Consider the following 27,194-nt stretch of genomic DNA (forward strand, 5'->3'; position numbering starts at 1 on the left):
AGAAGGGGAGGGTATATGGATTCAGGACGAATGGGATTATGAACGCTACATGTACCATGCAACCATTGTAGTCTCATGGAGCAAATGGCGTGCTGCCAGCCTAACACATTATCATGCAATGATCCTGAGTGCAGACCATAATGCCAACCGAAGGTCCAAGCCATTGATTGCGTTCGTATCACCGTATGTTTCTAACCAATATCAAATCATTTCATCTTCAAAGCCCGGCCTTAGCCTTTGCGGCACCCTCCAACTCCGAGTACGACCCGCTCTTCAAACACATGTTGCGGAAAATTCCATCTGGATTTTGTAGGAGGTTGTAGGGGGTATCGAACTCGGCGATCGTACCCTTATCGAGGACGATCAGGCGGTCGTAATCAATGACCGTGCGCAGACGATGGGCCACTTCAAGGAGCAAGTTAAGCACGAAGAAGTACAGAAGTTCGGGCATACACTCACCCGTCAACAACAACGAATCACCGAACTCCTCCCGTATTGTCTGCTGGATTTTGGCGTCGGTAGCGAAGTCGATACTCGAAGTAGCTTCATCCAGGATAATAATGGAGCTCCGGCGTAGGAGAGCGCGGGCCAGAGCGATCAGTTGCCTACCCAAACAGATGAACATTCGTAACAGCGCGATATGTAGGAGTGACCTGCCTCTGCCCCTGAGAAAAGTTAGTACCCCCTGGAGATACCTGCGTATCCAGGTTGATGGACGTCTTCGCATCCACCTCGGTAACCGTAGTGCTCATGGTCGGGGAGGTAGATCCGCTGTCGCTGGTACTCTCACGTTCGTGGATGGACGGAGCGCGGGATGCCTCCCTCGATGTGCGCTGGGATTGGTATGCGCTTTCTGTAATCATCTGCACCCTAAACAGGACATCGAGACATTCCTCGTCCGTGTGTTCGATGAACGGATCCAGGTTTTCCTGCGATACGCGTGTCGGTGAGCACGAGGAATCGAGAGAGAACTTCACTCCGTACTCTGAGCGTCCCTGAGAACAACGTCGCGTCCTGTGAACAGTCAGCGAAACTATCGGATTTGCGGGTAACCATCATCTACCTGAGGGATGAAAGTCTACCAGAGTTTATTTGAGAAAACTCAAAGCATCAGGATGAAGGCAACTCACAAGTCTTGAACGGAGGTCATGAAGGCCAATCGTGGAGATATCGATCCCGTCGATTACGATCTTGCCGCTGGCCGGATCGACCTGCAGCATGCTTAGTGCCATTCTCCTCAATCGAGGGATATATGCTCACAAAACGGAGAATCGACATTGCGAGCGTACTCTTTCCGCTCCCTGTATAGAACATAGAGTGAGCCCGACGAAGGTCCTGCAGTTAAAGCGACAGGATCGTACCAGTACGTCCCAGGAGACCGATCCGTTCTCTCGGTTTCAGGTCGAATGATACTCCGTGCAGCACCGGTGGAAGCTCGGGCGCATATCGTACCACGAGATCTTGCACGCTGATGAGCGGATTCTGAGTGGTACTCGAAGGCCAATAGGCTATTGGGGCGTGAGCTCAGGGAATGCACTGCACAATATATAATGTGGTACCAGGCGGGCGATGTGATTCAATGATTGCTGGAGGTTCTTGAGGAAGATTCAAATACTCGACAACTCGCTCCACAGAGCTGCAAAAGTCTCGTTAATGATATTTTCTGGTATAAGCTCAAGATTGAACCTCACTTCAGGTCAAGTTCAAGGGCTGTCCAAAAGCGACATGCCCAGTATACGCTGGTGGTGAACGACATCGCTGAGGTGATGCAAAGACCTGCTAAGCCGGCTGAAACCAATCCAGATAGAGCGAAGAGCGTCGTAATCAATACACCAAGAGCGCCGAGGGCATCAAAGTGAAGCAATAGCCAGCGGTTCGTCATCTATAGGCACCAATAAGAACGAGATCTTCGTTTTATGAGGCATCGAAATAGCGTACCCAGAAATTGTACCACATCTTCAGAAGCGTGGGTAAGCACTTCGATTATACCGACATATAAAACGATCTTACCTTCGTTGTCATGTCCACCTTTCCGAAAAGGTCGTTCAAGAACTTGCTCTCGGCAGAGAAAGCACGAACAGTGACAATACCCTCCAACAGTTCACCGAAACCAGAGAAGATGGGGGAACGGCTGTTTGACTCCATACGTCTCAGGTCTCGTCCCGTGTTGAGATATCCTATCGCGAGGTGACGGTACACAAGGCCGATGAGCACCGCTGGGATGAGGAACGTAGGGAAAACCACGGTAACAGCAATCACGGATGCCAAGAAAGTTGCAAGTGACGAGTTCACGGCCTGAAGGGATCCCGCAAGAGAGGAATCCACGGTGTCGATGTCCTGCGCGAACGGTGAGCATATCTCGGGCGGACATCGTCGCGTAGTTTTACCTTGCTAAACCGGTTCAGCATCCTTCCAGCGGGCGTCACATCATGCCTACGGACGAGGTAAAGGAATGAGCTGGAGTCATGGGAGGAAAGGACGGACACTTACCATCGCATGGTCGCGCATACAACGCTAACTAACAATTGACTGAAGAGTCGACGAGATGCCCTCAACGCACCAGTAAAGTTCGTTACCGACGACAAAATGCTGATCGTGGCGGATGTCAAACCGATGCACGCATAGACGGCGACGTAGAAGAACGGATGCTCGCGCGCATCTGGAAGCCTATCCTGTATACCCGAGGCTGTAGGCACGCGGTTGAAATTGTGCAGATGTTGAGTAGAAAGAGACCCTTCCATCGGCATCTCATGCTCCGGTGTCGCGAAGGAAGTGAACGCGAAAAACGACGATGCGTCGGAGCGGCCATAGGCATCACCCCAGGTCTACTCCAGTTAACCTTTGGTCATCTGTCTGCAAGTAGGCAAGGACTTACCATGATCCACAACTTCTCCACGATAGTCATGCACTATGCGAGCTACGTTAGCCGCATTTTTCTGCGGATCTCTGGCCGCACTTACCTGACTGCAGATGATCAGGAAGAAGATGATCCCCCAGGTCCAATACGAACTACGTCTCCTGTGAGTATAGACCCCTTCGCCCAAGATTGAGAAACGTACGAAGCCTTCAGGTAGGTATTGTAAATGTGCCTGTAAGCAACAGTGAGTGGATGGGCACATTTGGGGATCATGAAAACAAATCACCATTTCACGCTGCCTGTCTCTCTGGCCTCGTCCTTGACAAGCTTTCTGGGCTTTTTGGCCTTATCATCCAGCTTCGTTGCTGGTGCAGCCTCTCCTTCGATGGCTTCCACAGCTGCCTCCTCAGCGGCTTCCTTTTCTCCCTCCTTGATATCCGCACTGGCATCGTGAGTTATTTCTTCTAGCACTCCTTGGGCGCGAAGGTCTTTGATGAAGCCCTGGGTGTCTATACGTCCGTCAAGCATCCGAACCAGATACTGTGCGCCCGGGAGAACGAGTTCCACGTGATGGGTAACGAGGATCTAGGTGGTCGTTATGGGCGTGTCTTATTCCCAAGAGGTATAAGCTACGTACGACCGTACGGTTTGCAAGCAAAGGGCCACACAGCAGCTTGTCGAACAGCACGCGGGCTGTATGACTGTCCTGTTACGAGTGTCAATGTAATAATTCGGAGGACAGCAGCACAATACCAGCGACATACGACTGCACTGAGAGGATCATCCAGCAACACGTATCTAGACATGGTCCTCAGAAAAACTGTAAAACATCGAGGCGTGAAGCGAAACGACCGACCTTGTCCTGGCATAAACTGCACGCGCGAGCGCCACTCTAGAATTATATGAGTAACGAAGCCAGGTATTCTGATGATTGCCGCATACCTCGCCTTCTGTCCGCCACTCAGAGACACGCCTCTTCATAGGAACTTGAGTCATGAACGCCGTGCGATGCTCAATCGACGTACCTGGCACCGATCTCCGTAGCATCACCATCTTCCAAGATGTCGAGGTCAGTAGTGAGCGCACAGCTTTCGATGACCTCGTTGTAGCGCTCTTCGTCATACGGGTAACCGAAAAGGATGTTGTCGCGTATGGACTGATAACATCCATCAGCGAAGATCTTCGTTGTGTCCGGAAAGCTTACCTGGTGCCTCAACCAGGGAGATTGTGCGGCGTACGAGATGATGCGCATGTTACCATGCTCGTCGACCCTCGATGCATCCTTGGACATTACGAGCTTCCCCTCGAACTGCGTCATTTCTCCCAGGAGCGCCATCTGCGTACATGTTACTCGACAATCGCACACAACGCCTGGCGTGGAGACTCACCAGCAGCGCTGTCTTCCCGCTGGCAGTGGGTCCGGTGATAACGCTGAGCGCGCCGTCGGGGAACATAACGTCGATATCCTTCAACTCGAAACGATGATCGCCGTTCTGCCCATTGACAGAGGCGCTATCTACGGCAGTATCCGTTTCATCCGTAGGAGACGCTGGCTTGTCTTCCTTCTGTTCCTCCACCTGGTTCCATCGGAACGAGCCGTGCTGGATGCCCAAGCCTTTTTCCTCCGTGTCATCCGGAGGACCCGCCTTCTTCTTAAGCGATGAAACCTGCTCGCTGACTTCGTCCTCGCCGAGGTAGGTCGCGATACGGTTAACCGCCACGAGTGTTTGCAATACCTGCACGATCCACGTCGGGATGACGTTCAACGGCTGCCTGATCATCGAGAACAACGCGATCGCGGTGAACGCGACCGGCACCGTCAGTTCGTGCCCGGTGTAGATGTAAGTCGCGAACGACACGACCGACACCAATATCGGCGCGAGCGTCCACAGCAAGCTGAAGAAGATGGAGTTGATCCGGCTTTTGATCATCCACTGCATCTCGACCTCGCGAGCGTCCATCACTCGTTTGATCCAGCGGTCTTGCCATGCCATGAACTTGATGAGCTTGATGGACGTGATAAGCTCGTTGAGAACGCCCATGCGCTTGTCTTGTGCGTTGAGCACGCCCTTGTGGATACGAATGCGGCGCCGCGCGATGTACGAGTTCAAAGGCCAGCCGGCGACAAGCACTGTGAAACCGGCGAAGGCGGACCAACCAAGGATTTGGTAGAGGAATATACTGGCGATGATGATTTCGAAGGGGGCGCCGTAGATGAAGTAGGCGCCGCTGACCAAATTGGCGCAGCGGTTCGCATCACCAGCCCTAAACAAAAGAAAGGTATCAGAAGACGCGGAACGAGACTCAGCAGCAGACGTACATGAGATTGACGATCTTCCCGATGTCGGCACCGGCCTTCGGGTCGTCCGAGGTGTCCTTGCCCTTGCCCATGGCTTTCGCCCTCTTCTTCGCCTCCTCCGGGCTAGCGGCCGCTTTGCCCTTGTCCTTGTCCACGATGCCGGAGAAGTCTTTGCGCTTCAAAGCCTTGTCGTAGATTGAGGTCATCAGCTCGGACCGGACGCGGACCGCCGCTCGCCGGCCGTACCACAAGTGCTGCACATCCGCCTCGGCCTTGCAGAGCGTCGCGACGAAGGCAAGGAACGCGAAGATGTACGCGTTCGCGCGGCTTCGCGGGTCCTCCGGGTGGTCGATCGACTCGAGGATGCGCTTGAGGAAGAACGGCCCGGCGTAGTTGAAGACGACGGAGGTGAAGGTGAGGACGAAGTCGAGGATGAGGTCGAGGGAGTTGGCGGCCCAGAGGCGCCGGAGGAGCGAGCTGCGCTGGATGCGGCTGAACTTGGTGAACACGGGGCGGGCTTGCATCGTCGGGCTGAGGCGGGGGATGTCAGACTCGTTGAGCGTGTTGTAGGTGCCGCGTTTGATGAGGGGCGAGACCCAGTGGAAGGTGATCCAGCCGAGTAGGGTGGTGTAATCCTCCGCGGAGACGGAGAGGCCAATGTCTTCCGGCTTGACACGGGAGCTGGGGATCGCGAGCGGGGTCTTGAGTTGCACGATGAGGAGGAGGAGGATGAGTGCGAGGTTGATAGACTCGACCACAACCGACGTCACGGGGAGAGGGACGCCTTCCACCTTGTCATCGTAGACGTAGCCGCCGAGGACGAATACGGTGGAGATAAAGAATACGATGTAAAGCGCGAACAAGCCGTAATGAGGCGTCGGCTTTGGGTTGAGCGCGGGTTTGGCCGCCGCGTATATCCAAGATAGGGCCACAACTACGGCAACAACCCCATGCAGTGCGTTTTGGGATCCCTGGGTGAACAGCCTGAACGATCCCACACCGAGCCATGCGAGCGCCAGCAGCAGCGCTGTCCATGACAGCAGCAGGGTCCTCCACAACGGCGTCCGCGGCTTCTGCGTCTCGGCGCTTGTTCCGTTCTCGCCTGATACTTCCGCGTCGATGGCTTCGGCCTCTTCCAAGGTCAAATACGTCCTGAAAGGCGCCTTCACGAAGTCGATAACGCCTTTCGTGCGCGAAGGCAGAGGAATAGACGCGATGCACAGCAGTGCCACCAGCACAGCAGGGACGAGGGCCGTCCAGAAATCGCGTACGCAGGCCGACCCGAAGTCGAGGAGACGCGTCCCGCTGCAAACGGCGGCGACGGTCATCTTCGTCGACGGTGTTGGTGCCGGGCAAAAGACAGGAGTGGCAAAGGACTGCGCTCACGCGGGAGCACATGGCGAGTGCCTTCATCATCCACAGCCGTTGGTAATAATAGATAAGCGGGGGAAATACGCCTACGAAAGTCCTGGTGGATGAGCTGATTGGACATCGCGTATTTACTTATCAATCCGAAATTCGTTCGTATCGACGCCGGCATGTCATGGAATGAGCGTTTGAGTCATTGGCGAAAACAGAGACGGGACGAGGGGCCGAAGCCCATGAAGATAAGTCACCCGGTGGCTTGGCCCATTCAAAGCTATCAGATGATAACATAGAACAAAGCGAAATCAAGTTAGCTGTGACGTGTTATCCAGTCACATCAACGCGACACCTTCACATCCGGTTCGGTAAGTTTCAGCCCGTCTATCTTTGCCTCTCTCCGCCGTCCCCACCGACTCCGCCCCATGGAATCCCTCAACACCCTCGCCAACTCACTAACGACCAACTCGCCACCCAGCCTCATCGCCGCCGAAAAGGAGCTGCTCAACAATTTCAAGGGTACGTACAGCGCTTACAACCTTCGCGTTGCTATCTCTGTCTTGTCGTTGATCTCACGCTGGTCTCTCCTTCCCGTAGCGGCCGCCTTGAGTATCACCACTCTCTACCGCTCTTCGCGACACACGTCCAAGCGAGCGTTCAATGCCGGCTACGCATCAGCATGTCAGGACCTCCTCATGATGATCCAACAGGGAGTGTCGGACGGTGGAATCGGCACGGGCAGTGACGAAGGGCACTCCGACGCGCACGGGATGACGGTTGGGAAAGTGATGGATTGGTAAGTTTTACACAACCTATGCGTGTTTTCTGCGTACTGAATGCGGTGGCTTCTCTGTATGCAGGATTGAAGCGAGATTGGACGCGATCAAGGCCAGAGAGGAAGAAGAAGACGAGGACGAAGAGCGAGAGAAGGAGCGCGAACATGCTCGCACCGAACGCGCCTCGGCGCCCACCAAGCCGCACAATCGCTCAGGATCTCCGCCGGTATCGGTCATCAGCAAACCCAAGGACCACGGTACCGAACCAGCGACCACCACCCGGTCACCGGCGCCCGTGGCCCAGCCTTCGTCTGCGACAGCATCCTCGCCGCCGAGGCCGACCAGTCTCCCACTTCAAACCCTTGTCCGTCTCTCCCGCTCGAAACACAACAACAAGGAGAAGGACTTCCCGGTCGCCTCCGCCTCTACCTTTCCCGCCGCCGTGGCCACACGCGACGCCTCTCCCTCCGCGGACGTCCCCTTCGCTTTCCTCGCACGCTCTGCACCGGCAGAGACACCCGTGACGGAAATCAGCGCAGGCTCGAAGCGGCGGCACGGACTAATGATGATGCTCGACTCTCCCGCTTCGGCGTCACCACTCGGTGCACTGTCTGTCTCCTCCGCGCTCGGCGGCAGTGGCCCGACCAACTCGACGATCAGCACCTCCGGACCAGGCACAAGGAGACGCACGAGGAGCACACGGGGACTTCCGCCTTCCCGGGCGTTACACGATCAGAACACGAATCAGTCAGGAGAGGCGATGGACGTCGAAGAGGAGGGCAGGGAGCGGAAGCGAGTGGCACGTCGGTGATGACGACGATGTTCGAGACGATGATGCCAGGGTGTATGGCTGGCTGTTGTTAGACGTGGAGGAGGGGGGCGATAGCAGGCCTGATGAGGCTCCGTGCATTTCATCACGATTCATGCGACGATCCACACATTCATTCCCTCATTCGCCTTCTACTTATTACCACCACACATAGCATTGTAATTGTGCCGTGTTCACTTGCTCTTTCTATGCCATGGATATCCATCTCGGACGCACTCGGTCTCAAGAGCTCGGTTTGTCTACCTCTCGTCCGCCTGTTAGTATTACAGCATCTTCATATGGCAGCCGGCGATCACTCATTGCATTTGCAAACCACGTTTGCTTCCAGAAGCTGGCCACCGTTTCTGCCATACTCCTTGTGAACGCTTTGAGGAGATCGATATCGAAGCAACAGCGAGTTCAGAAATATAATCTATATCCTGACCTACTTGCATCCGAACCCGTCCCGTCATGCCCGCACCCCAAGAATGCATGTCTAGCATCTAGCGTGAAATGACCATATATGTGTCCTGCCTGATAGCTTACCGCCGCCGTCGAGACCCGCGGCGTCGCGGGGTCTATAGTGGCAGTACCGCAGACTAGCTTCGCTCTTTTCTTACCCTTGCATTCATCCCATCCTGCACTCTACGTATTCCGGTGGTTTTGGGACACGATGTCTAGATTCAGTCGTCCGATCGATGCAGCATCGCCCGCATGATGCGCTCTGGTTGCTCTGACTCGGACGTCACTCCGCTTGACGACTCGCTCAGAGCAGCTCACATGCGGTTGGAAAGCAGCAGCTAAGCGATAGCTCGCGCATATATGCGCTCCAAGATGTCGATGTCTGACTCCGTTGCGACTGCCCGAGCCCCTCTCCGTCATCCTGCTCGGAATAAGCGCGGACAATCTGCCAAGACACAATGGAGAAGCGGTTTCACATCATGTTTCTCTCCTTTGCGACCATGCAGCTCCAGCTGCGGCGCTGTGCCTCGTCCATCCACGGACCGTCGGCGTTGCCGCCATCGTACCCACGTCTTCCGCCAATTCCATGGACTCTGGGGTGCATGTCCTCGGGCCGACGGTACGATGGCCCATATAGCGAACAAAGCGCACCTCCACACGAGCCCTTCTTCGGGCACCTTCGAGGTTCTCTACCGTATGGCATCGACAGGTAATTCTATCGAAGGCGCTGGCGTGCGGCCATCGTGCTCTCCTCGCATCGGCCGCACTATCATGCGTGGCCGCATATGGTCATGCCCAGAAGCGGGACTCGCCTCGTCCAGCTACGGGCGTACTGCTTCAACTTACATCGAAGCGCAGAGGCAAGGCGGGTAGGCACGGTGCCTACCCCGATCCGGTCGCGGAGACATTATAATATTCACCTTCCGAGTGAGCGCCATTATAACGACTCAGGATAGCGCGGGAATATCGACATGCTTTCTGTCATTCGCGGCCTCGTCGGAGAGATCCTTATACCAGTTTTGGCGACTGCGTGCCGCCGGAGAGGGCGATTTCTTGAGTCACCGAGTGTTGGGCTGAAATGCATCTTGCTGTGGCGATGGCTTCAGAAAGGGAACCGTACTGCCTTGCCCCCTCTCTTTCCATGGCTTCCCGTTTGGGTACGTACGGGTAAGAGCTAACTTGTGGTCGGACTCAGGGTTATGCGGCGGAAAAAATAACCTTCCGGGTAGTAGCGTTGTGGGGGGGGGGCATAAAAGGAAGGGGGTGCTGAGCGGGAGCAGCCCAGCATCTTTCGCCCCATGCTTTCGACGATATTCATCCTCGCGGCCGGCGCTGTACTAGCAGAAGCCCAGGCCGGGATCAACGGATCCTTCCCTCATGCCTACCCTGGACAACCGGAGGGAGATTACAGTCCTCGATGGCAGAAATGTGAGTTACCATGACGACATGCACCTTCGATTATCACTGAGAAGCGCATTGTAGACTTCGAAGTGACGAAACCATTGCCGAACGTTACGTTCCCCGTTGCCCGCAGCTTTGCAGGAAACATTCGGGTCAATCGACCCCATCATCCTAACGACACACTCGTAAGTCGGTTCACACAGAGAAGGGTCCCGAGCAAGACTCACGACATCGAATAGTTCTACTGGGGCTTTGAGCATTCACACGGCTCTTTGACAGCAGGATCTGGTCAGAATGCCCATGCTCCTTGGGCTATCTGGCTGAACGGGGGTGCGTCTCCGTAGCAACAACCGTTCGCAAAACTTAATTTTATTGGTAAGGTCCGGGATCATCGAGCATGCCAGGCTTGACCCTCGAGAATGGCCCGATCCACATCAACCCGGATTACTCGGTCACTCATAATCCTTATGCATGGACTGCTTTCGCGGATTATTTCTGGATAGATCAGCCTGTGTAAGTTTACTTTATCAGAACTGTTGTGGCCGCATCTCAATCAATCAAAATTATGTAATTAGTGGCGTCGGGTTTTCCACCTCGGATGCCGAAAGCTATGGTATGTGATACGCAAGGCTGATAGGATTGATCCATCACTAACATCCTCCGGCAGTCACGGATGAAGACCAAATGGCTACTGACTTCGTAAGTGTATCCGCGTGACCGATTATTTGCGCCATCTGAACATCGAGCGCAGTTCGGTTTTCTCGAGAACCTGGTGAAGGTCAGTTCATCCTCCCTGAAACTTGTTGCGGATAAGGTTAACCTCGGTCATCACATCCAGGTCTTCCCTAGCTTAAGGACACGTCCATTATATCTCACCGGCGAGAGTTATGCTGGTACTTACATAGTGAGTATCGATCAGTTACCCAAGTGCACGACCTCACGCACCTCCATTAGCCATACATCACGAAGCATTACTTCGGGTTGAAGAATCCTCCGGTAAGGCTTGCCAGGATAGCCATGGGGGACGGATCGTATGCAGACCAGTCGATTGTCACGTTGCTCCCGGTGGTGAGTCGTTCACGTCCTCGAATTTATGATCCCATTCAGATCCCATTCATGAAGGTGCAAATAATCGAGACATACCCTCAGATTATTGGCTACAATTCTACCGTGTTCGAATACTTCCGCGAGCAGTGAGTATGCTGTTTTTGCCTAGTATTTTCATCGGTCGAAAGGCGCTCGCCGCAATTTATCAGGGAGCATCTATGCGGATATGACTTGAATTTGACGTACCCCCAAACCAAACCCCTACCGCCGGTGTCGTTCGCGGGCTCGCCGTCGGACGATGGGAGCAAACAGCACTTGAAGTTCCTCTCGAAGAAGCCAACACGGTTCGATCTGGCTAAGCGACTGGCCGACGGGCATGCCCTCAGGAAGCGCGATGACGCGAGTGCGAATAGCTTACGGTCGTTTGACCCTCATAGCCCTCTTGATCCTTTTTATGGGTGAGGATTTCTTTGCTTGGGGTGGATAACGCTGACGATCGGCGATAGATGCGACATTTACGACGAGGTTATGGGTAGGTTTACGCCAGTTCCCATTTTTGAAATCCTCATGGAGTTCCAGACTACGCTCTTAACTTCACTTTCCCTTGGAACCTTACTCAGGGCTTCGATGTAGGTCGCGCCCGTCGCCCTTCCATAATACTCTCACATATTACTCAGGTCTACGATATACCTGACGCTCTCAATCCGGAGGTGTGCTTCCATGAGCTTTGCGCTACTAACACTGCTGACGACCGCAATTGCAGGTACCCATGGATCCATCGGTCTTCTTCAATGGTAGGTAGAACGGCCGTTCATATCTCGAGGCATCCATGGGCTGACCACGATGCGCGCAGATCCTAAGACCGTAGCTGCGCTGCACGCTCCCACAAGCAAGGAATGGACCTTCTTCTTCTCCGGCAATGTCGGGTATCCCTTTGGCGGAAGTGAGCTACGCGATTCGATAATTCGGGAGATCCTGAGCCGATGTCCTGTCTAGATTTCGTAGACCCCGAAGATCCTAGCCCATCGTAAGCCCTCAGACTCACCGCTTTGCGCAGCGCCTGACTGTCCTCGACAGACCCGAACCTGCGTTTTTCTCCGAGCTCGCTACCAATGCTTCGTTGCATCACGTCAGCATCGTCTTCTATTCTGGGAACGACGACTCGTTAGTACCGCACAGGGGTACTGAAGGTGAGCATTACGCCAAATCATCCCACCAGCGCTCACCGGTTCTTCTCGCAGTTGTGATCCAGGTATGGCTACAAAGCATGTTTTAAGCAATTGACGAACCTCATACTCTGATCAACGTAGAACACCACTTTCGGCGGTATCAGAGGGTTCACACGTCGACCGTCGACGCCGTGGACACTGGACAACGGCACTTTCGGAGGGATTGTCCATCAGGTTTGATTGCCCGTGACGGATCAATCATCCTGCTGATTCTTCGCTTTAAGGAACGCAATTGGACCTATGTTTTAATCAACAACGCAGGGCACGTAGTCCCCTACACCAACCCTATTTCTGTGAGCCTTGGACCCTGCGTTAATTCACGGTCATTCACGAATACCACTAGGCATTCACGATGGCACGGAACTGGATATTCGGCAACAACCAGACCGGCCTTGTCGTCGGTTCCAAGGTCATCGGAGGCGAAAACGCTTCCGAGCTGTCGGGCGATATCCTTCCTGGCAACGAAGCCATCTTTTACGGCAGTTTGAGCACGCAGTCGTCATACGTCTTCCCAACGGCGACGATCAACTCGTGGAGCAGCTTCATTCATACCGCCACGGCCACGGCCACGCCGTGAAGCACATGCGTTCGGATTCAGACGTGTATCATGTTTTATATCCCCTCCAATGGGACCCGGGACGTTGGTGGCTTCGATATTCGTGTAGGAAATTGTTGTATTAAGAAGTGTCAATGCATACGACCCCACGATCATATGGATATGGAATTCGAACAGTCTCATGACGTGACCTTGGTCACTTGGACGTTACGAATCTGGTATGTGGTAGTCCCAGTCGGTCCCGGAGAGCCGGAGCTTCCCTCCATCTGAAGATCGATGATCCTGTGTGGATGCATCTTCAGTCTTGCTACCAGGCTGCGCGAACTAACGTACAGGTAAAGTGGTGCACCCAAGAAGTCCGCGCCAACGTGTGTCGCCTGCAAGACATTGTCGAGGTAATAGTCGATGGTGACGTCGCTTGAGTCGCCTTCGATGGACGACAGCACTGCCTTCACAGAATGGAATTCTCCGTCGTCAGGCCAAGCCACAATTGTGCTCTTGACTTCCGAGCTCGTGCTGACATAGTTCCCATCAAAATCCAATCCGCAACTGGCATGGATTGAGCACTCACTTGAATGTATTGAACCAGGTTTGCTGGGTGCCTGTATTTATTGAGCATTAGTCACAGGTCGGCGAGGGGAGGAATGCTCGCTCACCTTTCCACTCTCCAATGTCAGCCTCGGGAGGCCAGGAATTCACTGCTGTGAGCCAGAACGCAGGCCAGGTGCCTACAGCAGTCGGAGCAATGAACTCTCCTTCTACGACATATCCGACAACATCGGTTCCATCGACAGTGATGTCATCTTTAGCGTAGATCGTCCCTGCCCACAGGAAGTTGAGGCTGGAGTAGAATTTAGAGGTCTCGGATGACATACCGCTGAAGTAATCGATGGTGAGGTGCGGACTCTCGCTACTTGTTCCCTGTCCCGAAGTCGGGGTGGCAGTGAGCGTCAGGACGCCGTTGGCAACGGAGATATGTGAATGATCCGTGGAGTTTCCGACCATTCGGGCCGCTGTGGAACACCTTCAGCACGGAATACGAGCCAGTGAGAGACGGTACGGACTTACATCCGTTGTGGTCGCTCCCCCATGGATACAAATAGTTCCAGTATGTCTCTAAATCGGCGTAGCTATCAAACGAGGAGGTGGGAATCACTACAGTATCCGCATGCGAGAGCGTGGCGATTGCCACTGTTAATGTTAATGGGATGAGAGGGGACAACATGCTCGACTGCGTGCCGGAGCGCAATCAAGGCTCTTCCTTGTATCCCATATATAATATAGGTAAGGAACCGAGGCGGGCCGGTGGACGGTTCTGCATTGGCATGGAGAAAATCGCGTGACTACGCGGAAGCGATGGGCGGACGACGGCAGCTTCAGCATTGGCGGAAGAATACTCGCTCCAGTGACACAAATACATACCGAACGGATTCTTTCAACAGTGATTTGTTAGACCCTACTCGGTGATCGGAATGGAAAAACCGCGTCATGGGCTGCAATGGGAACTCGCGGAAGAGAATAGAAGCGCGACGAGCATCGGGTTACGGGTTGCTTGCATGTGTGCAACCACATGGCGCGTCGCTTCAGGCATATCACGGTATTGGCAAGGACGATAAAGGAGAGACTACATAACGCACGTAGGAGCGAAGCTTCGAGCAAACTGGGCCTGGCACTGGCACAGTAGTGGCACTGGCAGTGGCTGGCCAAGACTGATATCACATGCTGAATCACAGGTAGGTGCCCAACCATTGAGAGGATTCGTGGGTTTCAGCCGATGGAAATAATAAGAAATGCGCACGAGTGAACTCGGTAGACTTCGTCAAGTTCGATAATTCTCATATCAGGATCCTTGTCGAGCTAATACCGGAATTGTCCTGGGGAATACATAGGAGTAGTCGATATAGTCTGGTCACGATATAATACAAAGACATGAAGGTAAGGCATAATACGCCGGGCCATATGAGGATAATGTACTATGGCTCGAGTATCAGGAGAAAATGGAGATGGTCGAGTCCTACAGCGCTTGACATGGAGTATCCTGTTTATATAATCCTTCAGTCGTGGTATCGGCGGTGACTGCATAACATCCTACCTGAGGCGCACGCCTATATATCTGTATATTTTCGAGGAATTGTCCCTTTCCCATCCCCGATGTTGGCCATGCAAAGAGATCACAACATGGTCGTATCTCATCTATGAGTCTGGCCAGTTCTTGAGAAAGTACTTCCTCACTCTGAGATAACATGAGCATGAAGGCCAAGGAGTTTAGAGCAAGGTATTCCAAATCCCCCGGACGGAGCGGATAGGTATCCTGGAAATAACACGGCGCTCCGCTGTTGAGAATTGTGGTAAGGGATGAATGGAGCATCCAGAACATCGCATGCTTCTGCGCGATGCTCAATGCCTGCATTTCGTCTTGGAAGAAGCCAGTGATGTTGTTGAAGTAACGTCGAGCGGCGTTGGAATGAAGCGAGGTGGCTTCATATTTCTCGCGAAGATGATCGTATGCAGTCTTCGATCGGAATGTTGGGTGCGCGTGATCATGTAGCGTGTCAGATATTGCAAACCAGATTCCACAAAGGCGTTTATGCGGGTTATCCGGCCAGTTGGCAAGTGTACAAGCGCCCCTTTCATCTTCTGAACGCTTGACGGTCGACATCCATCTTGGTGTGACGCTGAGGTGTTTGGTGCACCTCCGTATGAGATCGTCGTCGAGGTTCTCATGCGCACATGCCCAGAGGAGGCAGCGGCACATCCAGGATGTGACATACGCAGGGCCTTTGCGAGCAGCATGAACTGCCAAGTCTCTGCGCACCCACGTCCCATACGATTCCCTCATGCGATCTTCCAAGGCACTGTAGAAGGTTTCAAACAAGTGGCGAAGTCTCTCGATGCGACCCTCGGGTTGACGAGATCCTCTGAACCCCTCTTCGTCTGGGAGTCTCGATTTGCTGTGGCGTAGGATACCTGAGCGACCGATGGAGGCAACGGATGTGACGGACCACAGTATAACGCTGTGTAAAAGCCACGCTATGGGAGTCTTGTATGGACAATCCTCGTGTATGAGCGAAATGCCGACGGTGAGGATGTAGCAGACTAATGTGACCGCCACTAGGCTTATGACGCATATGCTCACGAACACGTTGAGGGACCATAGCAGCGCGACAAGTCCTCCAAAAAAGAGGACAAGCGCCAGTTGAAGGAGCCCGGGAAGGATCGTCGCGATAGCAGGAACTCGCCACCGTAGCAGGGCTTCGTATCTGAGTTGTCGGATCTGGACCGCGTGTTCGACGGGATGGACCGTAATCCAATTCAGGTACTCTTCGAGCCATTCTTTGACCGAAATGCCGAGGAGAACGGAGGAAAGTGAAAGTATGAGGCTCATGAACCATAGGGTGTTGACCGCCACGATCGCGAATGAAGCTGGAGGTGGTTGCAGCGAAATAGAGGACGTGGAAGATTCGATCGACGGGTTCTGTAGCTGCTTGAGGATGTCAAGAAGTATGGCGGTCGATAGTTGCTGAGAATTGTCCGGCCGAAGTTGTGTGTATGTTTCCACGACGAAGGATGTTAAGACCGCGGAGAACAAGCTAGCCTATCGCACGAATGAGAACCGACAGCGGTAATTCGAGTAATATACGACTTACAAACAGAAGAAGATTATCGATGTCAGCCTTGTGCCCGTCTATCGTAGCTTTGTCGAATTTCTTGAGGCGGGAATGGATTGTATGCCATCCACTGAAATGCGGACGTGCTTGACCGTCGGAAGGCTCCTAAACACTATTATGGTCCGCGTAACATACAGATGTTCGGAATCTTACATCTTCCTCCGGCTCTGTGTCGGGGTCCTCCATCGCATTGGCCATCTCTACCGCGAGCTGACGAAACATCAAACAATGAATCTGCAAAGAGAGAAGAGCGCTCACATCCGTGATAGACATCGTTGCAGAAGCGGTTGGTACTCAAGAACGCAGACGGGGCTGGGTCTTTTATCACGAATGTGATCAGGCCTAAGGGCATCCCGCACGAGGGAGCTGTCAGAATAAGGTTCAGCCCCCCAGCGTCTGATAGGCAGGTTAGGATGAGATACAGGCCTCATGTATACCAGGAATACGCCGACCGCAATACAACAGCGGGAGAAGACCTGGAGGGTTAATAGAGCCGTTGAAGGCAGGCGCACAAGGTTTGATGGCTTGAATGTGGCGGTAGTAAGCTTTTGGTAGCATGGAAAAAGCCAGATGTTGCAATAAGTATAGCATTCTCAGGAGGACGACAAGCAACAGTCTTGCAATTGCAGCTTGATGCATCGTATTGAGCCAACGCACATGAACGTCATTTGGCTTCCAGCCTAAGGTTCCACGGTTTCAAGCCTGGCTGTGTACGAAGCACAGTTCGTGGAGCGTGTGGCTGGGTACACGATGTGATGCATGTGATGATTGGTTTCAAGGCGGACGACTCCAGAGCAAGAGGTAGTCCCATATTACTGTCCCATTCGGGAAATGCCAGAAACCGTGGTCACTGGACGGACCCGCTGTTTCGTGTCGAGCGCTAAGAGTTGTGGACGCCCGTATATAAGTGTCCATTTCCATGTGTGATAAGTGGCTGAGGGGACGACAGCAGGTCATGCATGGAGCGGATGCAGAGCAACAAATCGCGGACGTGCGTTCGGGCGCTTGTATATGTGACAAGTTGCTCCGCGCGTCCAGGTTGCTCGCGTCTCCAGCCATGTTCGACTCACAGCCAACCCGCAAACACGGCATTACTTAACCTGTAATGGACATCCGAAGCGGCCTCATGGTCGGAAATGGAGTGCGGCTTCTCCTTTGAAGGAAGCGCCGCCTGCCCCTAAGTGCAACACATCCCCCACAAGTACATGGATTCGGTTTCATCTCACAGAATTCGTTTCTGATACCCCCACCACAATCACCATCTTCCCCGATGAAGCATCGTATGCGCCAGCTCGCTCCCTCGACGCGATGGAAATGGGCCTATTTCTCCGTCGGGGCCCTTAGCACCCTGTTCTTCATACACGCTCACTCGGACTTGCCACTGCATGCCATCTCGGCATTGCCACGTCCCTTTGGCTTTCATAAACCAGTGATACTCGGACCTACGCTGAACGATCTTGAAGCCGGGACATGGACGAAGCGCGATCCACCGCTGGACCTCGAGCACTTTTGGAACGGGGACTACACGTGGGTCGAGAGCGCAGGCCAAGAAGGAGAGGGCCTGGAGGGCGAGGCGTTGCAGACGGCTAGGAGGGAGCGTGCGGAACGCCTCGCGAGTTGGGAGTGGGCAGGCCCCGGCGCGGTGGCAGATCTGGACGCGGAGTGGATGCTGGTTCGCGCCTTGAGGAGTCCAGGCGGCATCATCCTTGTCGGAGGTACGGTTCTCACCTCCGCTACAGCCTCAACCCTGACTTGGCCGATTTCAGACAGCATCCAGTTACAACTCTTCGAGCACCTCGTCAAATGCATCCCTCGCACGGTCCCGCACGAAACTGTAAAGTCACAGTCCGAAGTTCATTATCGAGTTCCCTTAGACGAACCGCACATGGTCGACGGTAGCTACGCCGTGTTTCTGTCGTCGTCGGATTCGTCAGTCGTCCTGGACCTGTTACGGGCGGCGAACGCGCCCTTGGAGCGGCTCTCCCGACCTGTCATCACGTTTGTCAGGGAAGATCTGCTTTTGACAATCGAGAGCGCCAGCGAGCTGGTTGGCGAGGTCATGGGAGAAGTGGACGGCCAGCATCGACTCAACAACGTTGTCTTCGGCAACTGGACCGACGTCCTCGCTGCGAACAGCCTGCCCATACGCACTCAGGGGACAGGCCGCGACTGGAGCGGTGATAGGAAGAATGTGGTCCTACTGAACAGCGGAGCGCACTGGAGCCCAGGCTGCTTCCATGACCTCGGGGAGGAAAGCCTTTGGCAGACGTATTCGGCGATGGTCCGTGCTCTCATCTTTCCTCGTCGGAGGTTGCGGACTGACCTCGAGTTGTAGGTTCACGAAGTGGTGTCTACATTGTCCGCCTTGCCCGCGACGACGTTGCTCTACCGACCCACCATCCCTGGCCATGCGTCGTGCGCGTCGTTTCTTGGGCCCGTCTCGAGCCCAGATGAGCTCGTACCGCTCACCTTCGACGGTGACTGGGGTTGGACGCTATTCCCATCCTTCAACGAACTCTGGGTCAACGTCCTTCGCGGAGGTATCACCGGTCCTCATATATCCGAGGACCGCGACGCGCCGTCTATGGGGCCGAAGCCCCCGGGCTACCTTCCGGTGTATACCCGCAGTTTGCTGCGACCAGAGTACGTTTCTTTATCCAACTGTTCAGGCTGGACCACACTTCTAACGCGTCTCCCCTTTCTTCAGCGCGCACAGGATAGTTGGCAACGATTGTCTCCATCTAGCAGGGCCGGGTGTGACGCATGAATGGGCAAAGTGGGCGATGCAGGAGATCGGGGCGCTTGATAACGGCATGGACCGTGCGCACATCTTCCTCCACGGCGCGAGTTAATCGCCATACACTTGACGTTTACCCGACCAACGAGCCGCAGCAACTCACTCCATCTTCATGTAGGCTGCATGAGCCAAGTCCAATACCATTCGCATCGCATAACTTATATAGATAGCCACCTTTAGAATCACTCACTTGTATCCAGCAACAGTCTCCTTGAACAAGGATCTCCTGTTGAATTTGTCTCATAAAAATCTCCGTTACACTCTATCGCAGAGCGACTGCGGTTGCGAGTTGTTCCGGCAATACCGGGACAACCTCGGACCGGTCCGAGAGGCCGTTCCGCTCGGCGATCAGACGGAAACGCTTGCTCTTCCCACGGCTACGATGACGATTACCGGACTTCCCCGCGTCGGCTTCACCTCGGCGGCATCGTTTCCCCCCGTCCCCGCCGATCACGAGCAGACGGAAACGGCGCGTCCACCGCGCGTTATCCTCACCCACTCCAGAGCTATTTCCTACTGGCATAATCTCACCGCAGTCGGGGAAGGCAGTACTCTTTGGGTACGATAGCCCATATACGGGGAAAGTAACATCTCACGGTACTGCGCATCGCCCACGACCTCGTCTACTTCCGTCGCCGAGACAGAGGTAGCTGCGGGCTTGTCGGCGTGTCTCCTCTGTCGTCCTCTTTATCCTCGTCGTCGACATCGAGCAGCACGACCTCTCCCCATACCAAAGGCTACCGGATGACAATTGGCACGATATCGATCCTCTGATTATACCCGACCTCTGTAATCTATATTGAACGCGATCCGCGACAATACCCGGCCAAACGTAATGTCTTCCTCAACGACCACGTCGCAGTCTGGCTCGGACTCCTCCACGTTTACCGCAGCGTCGTCCTCGAGCTCGTTAGCATCCTCGGCGCAATCGGGCACGGTGACTTCGAGTCCGACGACCACCTTTCCCCCGTTCACGCCAGCGCCGATACCGTCATCCGACTTCAGCCCTGCTGCCACGGCTGGTATGCACTCCTGTCCATCTATGTACTGTGCAACAGAATTCTAACCTAAAAGCATGTCCGTAGCCAGCAACAACAGTGGCAACCCCGCGTTCGGAACAAGCAGTACGTTGTATTGTGAGTCGCTATTCATCTCCTCAATGTCGCTTGCACTTCGCTCGCGGTATACACCCCGTGCCCCTTGACCGGTGACTTGTCGGTTCTCGTGGCTTGATTCCGGATGAGCGCATTCGTTTGTTTACATGACTTCATCGGCAATGGTCTTGTGTCGCTGCCTGTTACGGCGATGCACGTACTTCTTTTCTTGGATCTATGAAGATCAGATTTCTCAATGCTCGAATTGCCTTTCTACTTTGCGTCTGTGCAATCTTTGCGGCCAATGCATTGACATATACAACTCGATCGCGCCGGGATCGGGAGGCCGCTCCGGTCCGGCATCTAATGACGCCGTCACCCGGCCGGCTTCTTCTCCAGCCCGCGCCCCCAACGTCGTCGGTCGTATCGGCGCGATCAGGACCAGAGGGGACGAGCTTCACACTCTGCTCCGCTTCCGTTCCCGTTTTGCGCGTTACTCGCCTCCCTTTTACCCGCCGCTCCATGTGCCAATCGTCTTCCCTTTCCCCCTTTCGCCTTGACCTGAACGATGACCAGCCGGACTGACGCCCAGCGGACAGTGTACACCTTCCTGGCGACGCTCGTCCTCCTCCTCGGCGTCTCGCTCGCGATCGTACTGCGCTCGCTATGCCTCCGACGCCGACACCGGCGTATGGTCGAGGAGGCGATCCGGAACGGGACGTTCCATCCGGGGATGCTCAACCCCTCGCTGGACGCGCGCGATCGATGGCGGCTGCGCACGAGCGGTACGGTGCCGACGCCGCTCGAGAAGCCCGGGATGATGGAGGTGCACCTCGGCCAGCCGATGGGGTACGCGCAATACGTCGCGCCCGGGCCCGAGCGGAAGTCTGTGGAGGCAGATGAGGGCAAGGAGGATAGCTGGCGAAGTATCAACGTACGTGGACTATGGAGATTCAACTTCCCGGATCGTCTCGTTGACGATACATTTGCTAGCCGATATCGGCCGCTGTCATATCGCCCCCAGCCCCTGCTGTGCTGGCCCATGCAGGTGTTTCACCGATACCGCCAGTCGTGTCTCCGGCACCTCGAGAACGCTCAAGATGGTTGCCGCATATATCACCCGATTTGCCATGGCGTTCCCGGCATCGTCAACGAGATGCGGAGAATGGTGGCGTCACCCCTCAAACCGTCCAGACAGACTTGCCCGCCACGACCCCTTTGCAACCGCGTCCGGGGATGCCAGCGCCAGGTCCTATACCGCTCGAACCTATGCCGACGCCTGGTCCCAAGACCGCGACTGAGGGTGGATTCAGTGCTGCGAGCGCGAGCTCGGGGCTGAACTTGACTGTTCTGATCGCCATGCCCTCGCCCGCTGTCTCCGCCCAACGCGACACCGGACATCAACGAACGAACAGCACGGACAGCATCGACCGAGAGAAAGGTGCGTGTTTTTATGCCCGGATCGTCGACGACGACGTCTGATGCGTCATGTGCACTAGGGAAGCAAAGGGCTTCGGTCGATGCGAGCAGTTCGGTGGATGGTGACGGCGAGGGGGTGCCGGACGTCGTCTTTGGCGTGGCGCAGGTGAAAGTACGGCCTGATGTTGACGCGAGCGCGGAGACGAGTAATGTTGGCGTGAAGGCGGCTTCATGACATTGAATTAAGACGACAACACGATCCCATGTGTACCAATTGATTTTGCACTGACCAGAACGGTGACATGAGAGTAAACGTGGTCGAAGGTGACCCAGGCATGTCGATGCACCGCACGCCGCAGCTATGCAGACGAGCTTCTTGCCGCATGGCAACACCTTCTGTCTCGCATATTCCTGGAGATATGCTGGTTAGGTTTGAGCAGTGGAACGATGGCATTGCGGAGACCCAACGCACTGCTGTACATGTTTTCACGTCACGCCCCACGTCATACGCGTGTTCCATACACCGTGCCAGTGGACCTCGGTGGACGACAAGCGCTAACTCGTGTACACAGCTTGCTATAGCTTTATGTGCTTATAGCTTTATGTGCTTGTAGCTTTATGTGCTGGAGGATGGCCGAAGAAGCAGGGACGCTGGACGACTCAGTCGATCGGATGATTTGCCGTGGACTGGACGGTCTGGACACTTCCTCGGTTTTCCCTATACTCATCGTGCCGAAGAGGAATGATGCTCAAAGGGAACCTATTTCGAGTGAGGAGGAAGTCCGGGGCGGAGTTATGTTTGTCTTGCGAACGTGCCATCTCACGTCGTCGTGCCTATCTGCGCCGACGAGCCCCTGTCTTACATTGCCTGCGACAACCTCCTCGTTCCTCCAGGATATTACCACACCCTACACTACATTCTATCTACATAGCACCCGCTGGGATATATGTAGCCCAAATTGCCATTCATATCACAAACTCATCGTCGCACAAGCCTCTCCGGTCATTGGCAACTGCGACGCGCTCTTCGCTAGCAAAACAGACCTCGCGTCCGTGCTTCGGACGGCCCGTCCTGGTGAGCGCTTCATTGACTGAGATGACATTCCTTAATATGATCTGTTGCTCTTGAAGCTTGAAGATGGACATCTACATGTCTGGTATCGCCTACGCCGCGTCGGCGGATACGCTCACGCAAACTCTCGCATCGATCCTCCACTCCAAGAGATACGCCCGTTTCTCTGACGGTGGAATCCTCCTGAACTTTCAAGTCAACCTCTTTCCCGACCAGAGGAGGGCATACGCGCATGGCGGAGCGGGTATACTCACCATACCCTCCCGCGAAGTAGCTCTGCAGTTCCTGGCGGAATTTGGTGGTAAATTCCCGCTCCGCGTTGTACAGGCACATGGACGTTATATCACGTTCCAACAGAGCAAAAAGGCTTTGCGTCAGGACATCATCGAGTACTGTCGGCGCATGCCGTACCAGGATCCGCGACAAAAGGCGGAGCAGCAACAGAGGCGGGCAGAGTTATCCGACGTCGTCGATATCGAAGCCGTGCAATTCGGATGGGAATGCAGAGACGGAGCGTTCTCTCTTGAATGGGAGAGGACCTATGCCTCGTGCACTCTTCGATTCGACGACGATACTCGACGGCTCCGCATCACGGGCCGTCGCGCGCCCGTAGACCAGCTCTATCTCGGGACGATTAGTTCCAGCCCGCAACACTATGTCGTTCGATACGCCCACATCCTCTATCTCGGCATCAGCGAGAGCGACGAGTCGCTCTACTTCACGCTTGGCGCGCCGCCTGCTTTCGAAAGGGACGTGACGTACTACGAAGATACGGATACGTTCACCGCTTCGTATCACTACCAGAAAAACCCTGTTGCCTCGCAGACTCGGAAGCCTCAAGGCTACCTGAGGCGCGTGAGCCACTTCGGTGGCGATCACGAGCGGGTAGCGTCCTACGTGTCGCTCGCTATGCGCCTGAAACTGGGTTCGTCCGGAGCTCTACAGCAGTTTCGGCATATGGCGGGCGTCGCAGGCCTCCGCACCCATGATTACACCATCGCCGTTGAACGGCGTAACCTATTCTCGGAGGCAATCCTCCGAGAGCTGGCGGAGTGGCTTAAGACACTCCGCTGGATGGTTGCTTTCCATATAGAGGCTATACATCGGAAACTTCTGTTGGATCCTACAGAAATATTGCAGCTTCGTAAAGACGTGGATCGCATATTTCGACTCAGGGGGGTCAAGTACACGAGTCAGCTACTTCGTCATTTCGCGAACGGTATGTCTTCTCGACCTCTGGTAGAGCACATTTCAATCTCACCTTGATTGATAAGGTCGGGCTAGGGAACTGGGGTGAAACACACGGCGAGACTACTTTGCGTATATTCATTTTCGCGTTTTTGCACTAGGCACGATCGCTCCGTGAATCAGCGACCTATGACGGCCAAGAAGGCATTCCAGATGGCAGCTAAAGAGTTCAAGTACAACAACGCAACGTGGCTCACGGACACTGCGGACGGTCTATTCGACTGCCTCCACGTCATAGTGACACCCTCTTCCATCGTCCCTCAGGGTCTGTTCATGAGGCTTCACGGTGCTGCAGATCAAACTGATGCTTCACCAGAACAATACCCCGATCGTTCGAATCGAGTAATACGATCTTTCCCCGACCATCAACAGCACTTCGTACGAGTGCAGTTCACCGAAGAGGATTATCATCAGCTCCGATTCGACCGCGACGTGGACGGAGAGCACTTCGTCAAGACGAGGATAGGTGGCGTTCTGCGAAACGGCTTTCAGGTCGGCGGAAGGACCTTCGAATTCTTGGCTTATTCCCAGTCGGCGTTGAAGGTAATGTCGGCTATGTATTGTTGATCACTGGCATGTTCTCATCATGGTATAGGACCATGCTGTGTGGTTTGTTCGCCGCTTCAAAATCGACAATCAATGGATTACGGGGAACACTATTCGCGAGAGCCTGGGCTCCTTCGACAAGGTCATTTACTGCCCGAGCCTGTATGGAGCGCGGATGTCTCAAGCATTTACCGCCACCGACCCATCCGTGACCATTACGGCAGAAGAAATCGTCCGGATACCAGATATCGAGAGAAGGGATTCCACCGGCCGAACATGGCAGTTCACCGACGGTCAGTGTCCTCCCTCCTCACTCACGCCGAAATGCCCTCTTTACGCCTACTTTACTAGGCGTCGGAACCATATCTCCGGAACTCGCCCAGGAGATCACCACTGCTCTCGTGGCCAGATCGCGGCGCAAGAAGGGCAGATACTTCAGACCCCGTGCATTCCAAATTCGTATCGCTGGTTCAAAGGGGATGGTTAGCGTCAACCACAAGCTGCATGGACGCGTGCTCTGCCTGCGCCCGTCCATGATCAAGTTTGAGTCCCCTAACTCACTGGACATAGAAATTGCGAAGACGTTTGACAAACCGGGGAAGTTCCTGCTTAACAGACCGTTGGTCATGCTCTTGGAGGGGTTGGGTGTTCCCGCGGATGAGTTCATGAAGCTGCAGAACGCCGCCGTTGAAGACACCAAGGCGGCAAGTCGATCACTCACGAAGGCGGCTCAAATTTTGGAGACTCACGGACTCGGTACTGCTTTCCGGCTAACATCAGTGCGTTTGTCGAGAAGTGCCCGGTCTTCTACTGACTGTTTCGGGCTCAGGTGTTCCTGGGTCTCGAACGTCTTGGAGTTGACCTAACGCGACGAGGTAATCGGTTTCGCCTGGAAGACGAGTTCATCCATCGAGCCATAGCGTACGCCATCAACCACGTGCTGCGAGAGCTCAAACACCACGCAAGGATTCCAGTGCCCTCAAGCTGGACGCTTGTTGGTATCGCGGACATTCACGGTGTTCTCAAAGAGGGCGAAGTGTTCGCTTGCATACAGCCGTCACATGGCGGGGAGAAGATCTACTTGCAAGGACCAGTCATGATCACAAGATCTCCCGTCGTAAGTTGCCAAGCCTCTTGCAGATACAGCTCTCAACCACGCCTTCCTCACGGTGATCTCAGATCCATCCAGGCGATGTCCAGATGCTTAGAGCTGTGGGACGTCCGCCGGCCGGGAGCATCTACGATCTTGAGCCCATCCCGAATACCGTTATATTCTCCATCAAAGGTACGAAATTACGTCTTGACATATCCTCGTCATTTTTCATTGAAAGACACCCCGCAGGAAGCAGACCCACAGCAAGGTATAGCCTCATGACCCGTACATGTTATATCGGCGTTAACGACCCCTTCTCAGCGAACTGGGAGGCGGCGACCTCGATGGCGACGTTTTCAACGTGTCCCAATACTTTGATATTTTTCCCAAGAAGTGTTACATGCCAGCCAGTTATGCTACCGCGGAGCGAAAGATGCTCGACCGACCTAGTGATGTGGGAGATGTCATTGACTTTGTCGTCGATTTCATAAACAACGATGTTAGTATTTTGCCTGATGTAACCGCCAGTTGTACATGTTAACATCCCCCAGAACCTCGGCCTCATAGCCACTAACTGGCTGATCATCGCAGACCAGAGCCCCGAGAGCATTTTTGATGATGCTTGCCTTCAACTCCAGCCCTGGTGATCAGATTCGTATGACTAGAGCGGCAAATGTCGCGCGGAGCCGGTGCATAAAGCACGACAACTCTGATCATTCGTTGGATCTGCCCTGCGCGTGGCTACTCGCCGGCTTATGTATGACAAGTATGATCTGCCTAATCATTCGTTGTGTCTGCCCTGCGCGTGGCTACTCGCCGGCTTATGTATGACAAGTATGACCTGCCTAATCATTCGTTGCCCTGCGTGTGGCTACTCGCCGGCTTATGTATGACAAGTATCACTTCTGGCGCACAGTCGTCGTAGCGCGGGATATTCATACTGTGAGTGCTGTCATTCCGTCATATGTCATACCTACCTGGGCTAGATGCAACGCGGTCCCTCGCCACATCATGTATGACAGTGTCCATCCCGGCACATCGCCCGCTCGTAGAATATTCGTACGGTGAGCGCAGTCATTCTGTCATATGTCATACTTACCTGGGCCAGATGCAACGCGGTCCCTCGCCACATCATGTATGACAGTGTCCATCCCGGCACATCGCCCGCTCGTAGAATATTCGTACGGTGAGCGCAGTCATTCTGTCATATGTCATACTTACCTGGGCCAGATGCAACGCGGTCCCTCGCCACATCATGTATGACAGGTGTCCATGACGGCGCATCGACCGCTCGTAGAATATTCGTACGGTGAGCACAGTCATTCTGTCATATGTCATACTTACCTGGGCCAGATGCAACGCGGTCCCTCGCCACATCATGTATGACAGGTGTCCATGACGGCGCATCGACCGCTCGTAGAATATTTGTACGGTGAGCACAGTCATTCTGTCATATGTCA

At 54.4% G+C, this 27,194-nt stretch overlaps 7 protein-coding genes across 7 annotated transcripts; 5 read left to right on the top strand and 2 right to left on the bottom strand.

Moving 5' to 3' along the window:
* Nucleotides 1–6: 6 nt before the first annotated feature.
* On the bottom strand, nt 7–6,509 carry PUNSTDRAFT_147017 (multidrug resistance-associated ABC transporter). The gene is made up of 26 exons (XM_007389182.1): nt 5,178–6,509; nt 4,246–5,122; nt 4,062–4,193; nt 3,883–4,013; nt 3,800–3,832; nt 3,714–3,749; nt 3,622–3,655; nt 3,495–3,563; nt 3,144–3,442; nt 3,060–3,089; nt 2,961–3,009; nt 2,876–2,908; nt 2,491–2,825; nt 2,388–2,433; nt 2,011–2,337; nt 1,939–1,956; nt 1,692–1,882; nt 1,560–1,636; nt 1,362–1,508; nt 1,261–1,301; nt 1,131–1,211; nt 1,064–1,078; nt 985–1,014; nt 658–929; nt 460–605; nt 7–405 (listed from the first exon to the last, which is right to left on the bottom strand). The coding sequence occupies exons 1-26, from the start codon at nt 6,482–6,484 to the stop codon at nt 218–220; spliced, it is 4,944 nt and encodes a 1,647-aa protein (XP_007389244.1). The 5' UTR covers nt 6,485–6,509; the 3' UTR covers nt 7–217.
* Nucleotides 6,510–6,943: 434 nt separating this feature from the next.
* PUNSTDRAFT_77980 (uncharacterized protein) lies at nt 6,944–7,318 on the top strand (the record flags this gene model as incomplete). Its single annotated transcript, XM_007389183.1, has 2 exons — nt 6,944–7,037; nt 7,116–7,318. The coding sequence occupies 2 exons, from the start codon at nt 6,944–6,946 to the stop codon at nt 7,316–7,318; spliced, it is 297 nt and encodes a 98-aa protein (XP_007389245.1).
* A 2,544-nt stretch (nt 7,319–9,862) lies between these two features.
* PUNSTDRAFT_147019 (alpha/beta-hydrolase) lies at nt 9,863–12,818 on the top strand (the record flags this gene model as incomplete). Its single annotated transcript, XM_007389184.1, has 22 exons — nt 9,863–9,992; nt 10,047–10,150; nt 10,205–10,295; nt 10,346–10,478; nt 10,541–10,578; nt 10,633–10,664; nt 10,717–10,743; nt 10,804–10,869; nt 10,920–11,033; nt 11,088–11,158; nt 11,222–11,470; nt 11,519–11,544; nt 11,592–11,641; nt 11,690–11,722; nt 11,776–11,806; nt 11,866–11,955; nt 12,009–12,039; nt 12,090–12,202; nt 12,254–12,264; nt 12,323–12,415; nt 12,466–12,534; nt 12,585–12,818. The coding sequence occupies 22 exons, from the start codon at nt 9,863–9,865 to the stop codon at nt 12,816–12,818; spliced, it is 1,836 nt and encodes a 611-aa protein (XP_007389246.1).
* An 89-nt stretch (nt 12,819–12,907) lies between these two features.
* On the bottom strand, nt 12,908–14,022 carry PUNSTDRAFT_109359 (uncharacterized protein; the record flags this gene model as incomplete). The annotated part of the gene is made up of 6 exons (XM_007389185.1): nt 12,908–13,079; nt 13,131–13,313; nt 13,369–13,399; nt 13,454–13,618; nt 13,673–13,810; nt 13,866–14,022. The coding sequence occupies 6 exons, from the start codon at nt 14,020–14,022 to the stop codon at nt 12,977–12,979; spliced, it is 777 nt and encodes a 258-aa protein (XP_007389247.1). The 3' UTR covers nt 12,908–12,976.
* A 3,713-nt stretch (nt 14,023–17,735) lies between these two features.
* Nucleotides 17,736–19,317, top strand: PUNSTDRAFT_147021 (uncharacterized protein; the record flags this gene model as incomplete). Its single annotated transcript, XM_007389186.1, has 4 exons — nt 17,736–18,180; nt 18,232–18,746; nt 18,801–19,108; nt 19,173–19,317. 4 exons carry the CDS (start codon nt 17,736–17,738, stop codon nt 19,315–19,317), a joined length of 1,413 nt encoding a protein of 470 aa, XP_007389248.1.
* A 415-nt stretch (nt 19,318–19,732) lies between these two features.
* On the top strand, nt 19,733–22,066 carry PUNSTDRAFT_123266 (uncharacterized protein). Its single transcript, XM_007389187.1, has 5 exons — nt 19,733–20,284; nt 20,348–20,398; nt 20,956–21,290; nt 21,350–21,797; nt 21,856–22,066. Exons 1-5 carry the CDS (start codon nt 20,098–20,100, stop codon nt 22,008–22,010), a joined length of 1,176 nt encoding a protein of 391 aa, XP_007389249.1. The 5' UTR covers nt 19,733–20,097; the 3' UTR covers nt 22,011–22,066.
* Nucleotides 22,067–22,913: 847 nt separating this feature from the next.
* On the top strand, nt 22,914–26,381 carry PUNSTDRAFT_139475 (RdRP-domain-containing protein; the record flags this gene model as incomplete). Its single annotated transcript, XM_007389188.1, has 11 exons — nt 22,914–24,066; nt 24,122–24,140; nt 24,197–24,360; nt 24,412–24,638; nt 24,691–24,934; nt 24,993–25,420; nt 25,471–25,758; nt 25,821–25,926; nt 25,984–26,002; nt 26,056–26,233; nt 26,286–26,381. The coding sequence occupies 11 exons, from the start codon at nt 22,914–22,916 to the stop codon at nt 26,379–26,381; spliced, it is 2,922 nt and encodes a 973-aa protein (XP_007389250.1).
* Nucleotides 26,382–27,194: the final 813 nt, after the last annotated feature.

This window comes from Punctularia strigosozonata (genome assembly GCF_000264995.1).
Source record: "Punctularia strigosozonata HHB-11173 SS5 unplaced genomic scaffold PUNSTscaffold_24, whole genome shotgun sequence".
Lineage (NCBI taxonomy): Eukaryota > Fungi > Basidiomycota > Agaricomycetes > Corticiales > Punctulariaceae > Punctularia > Punctularia strigosozonata.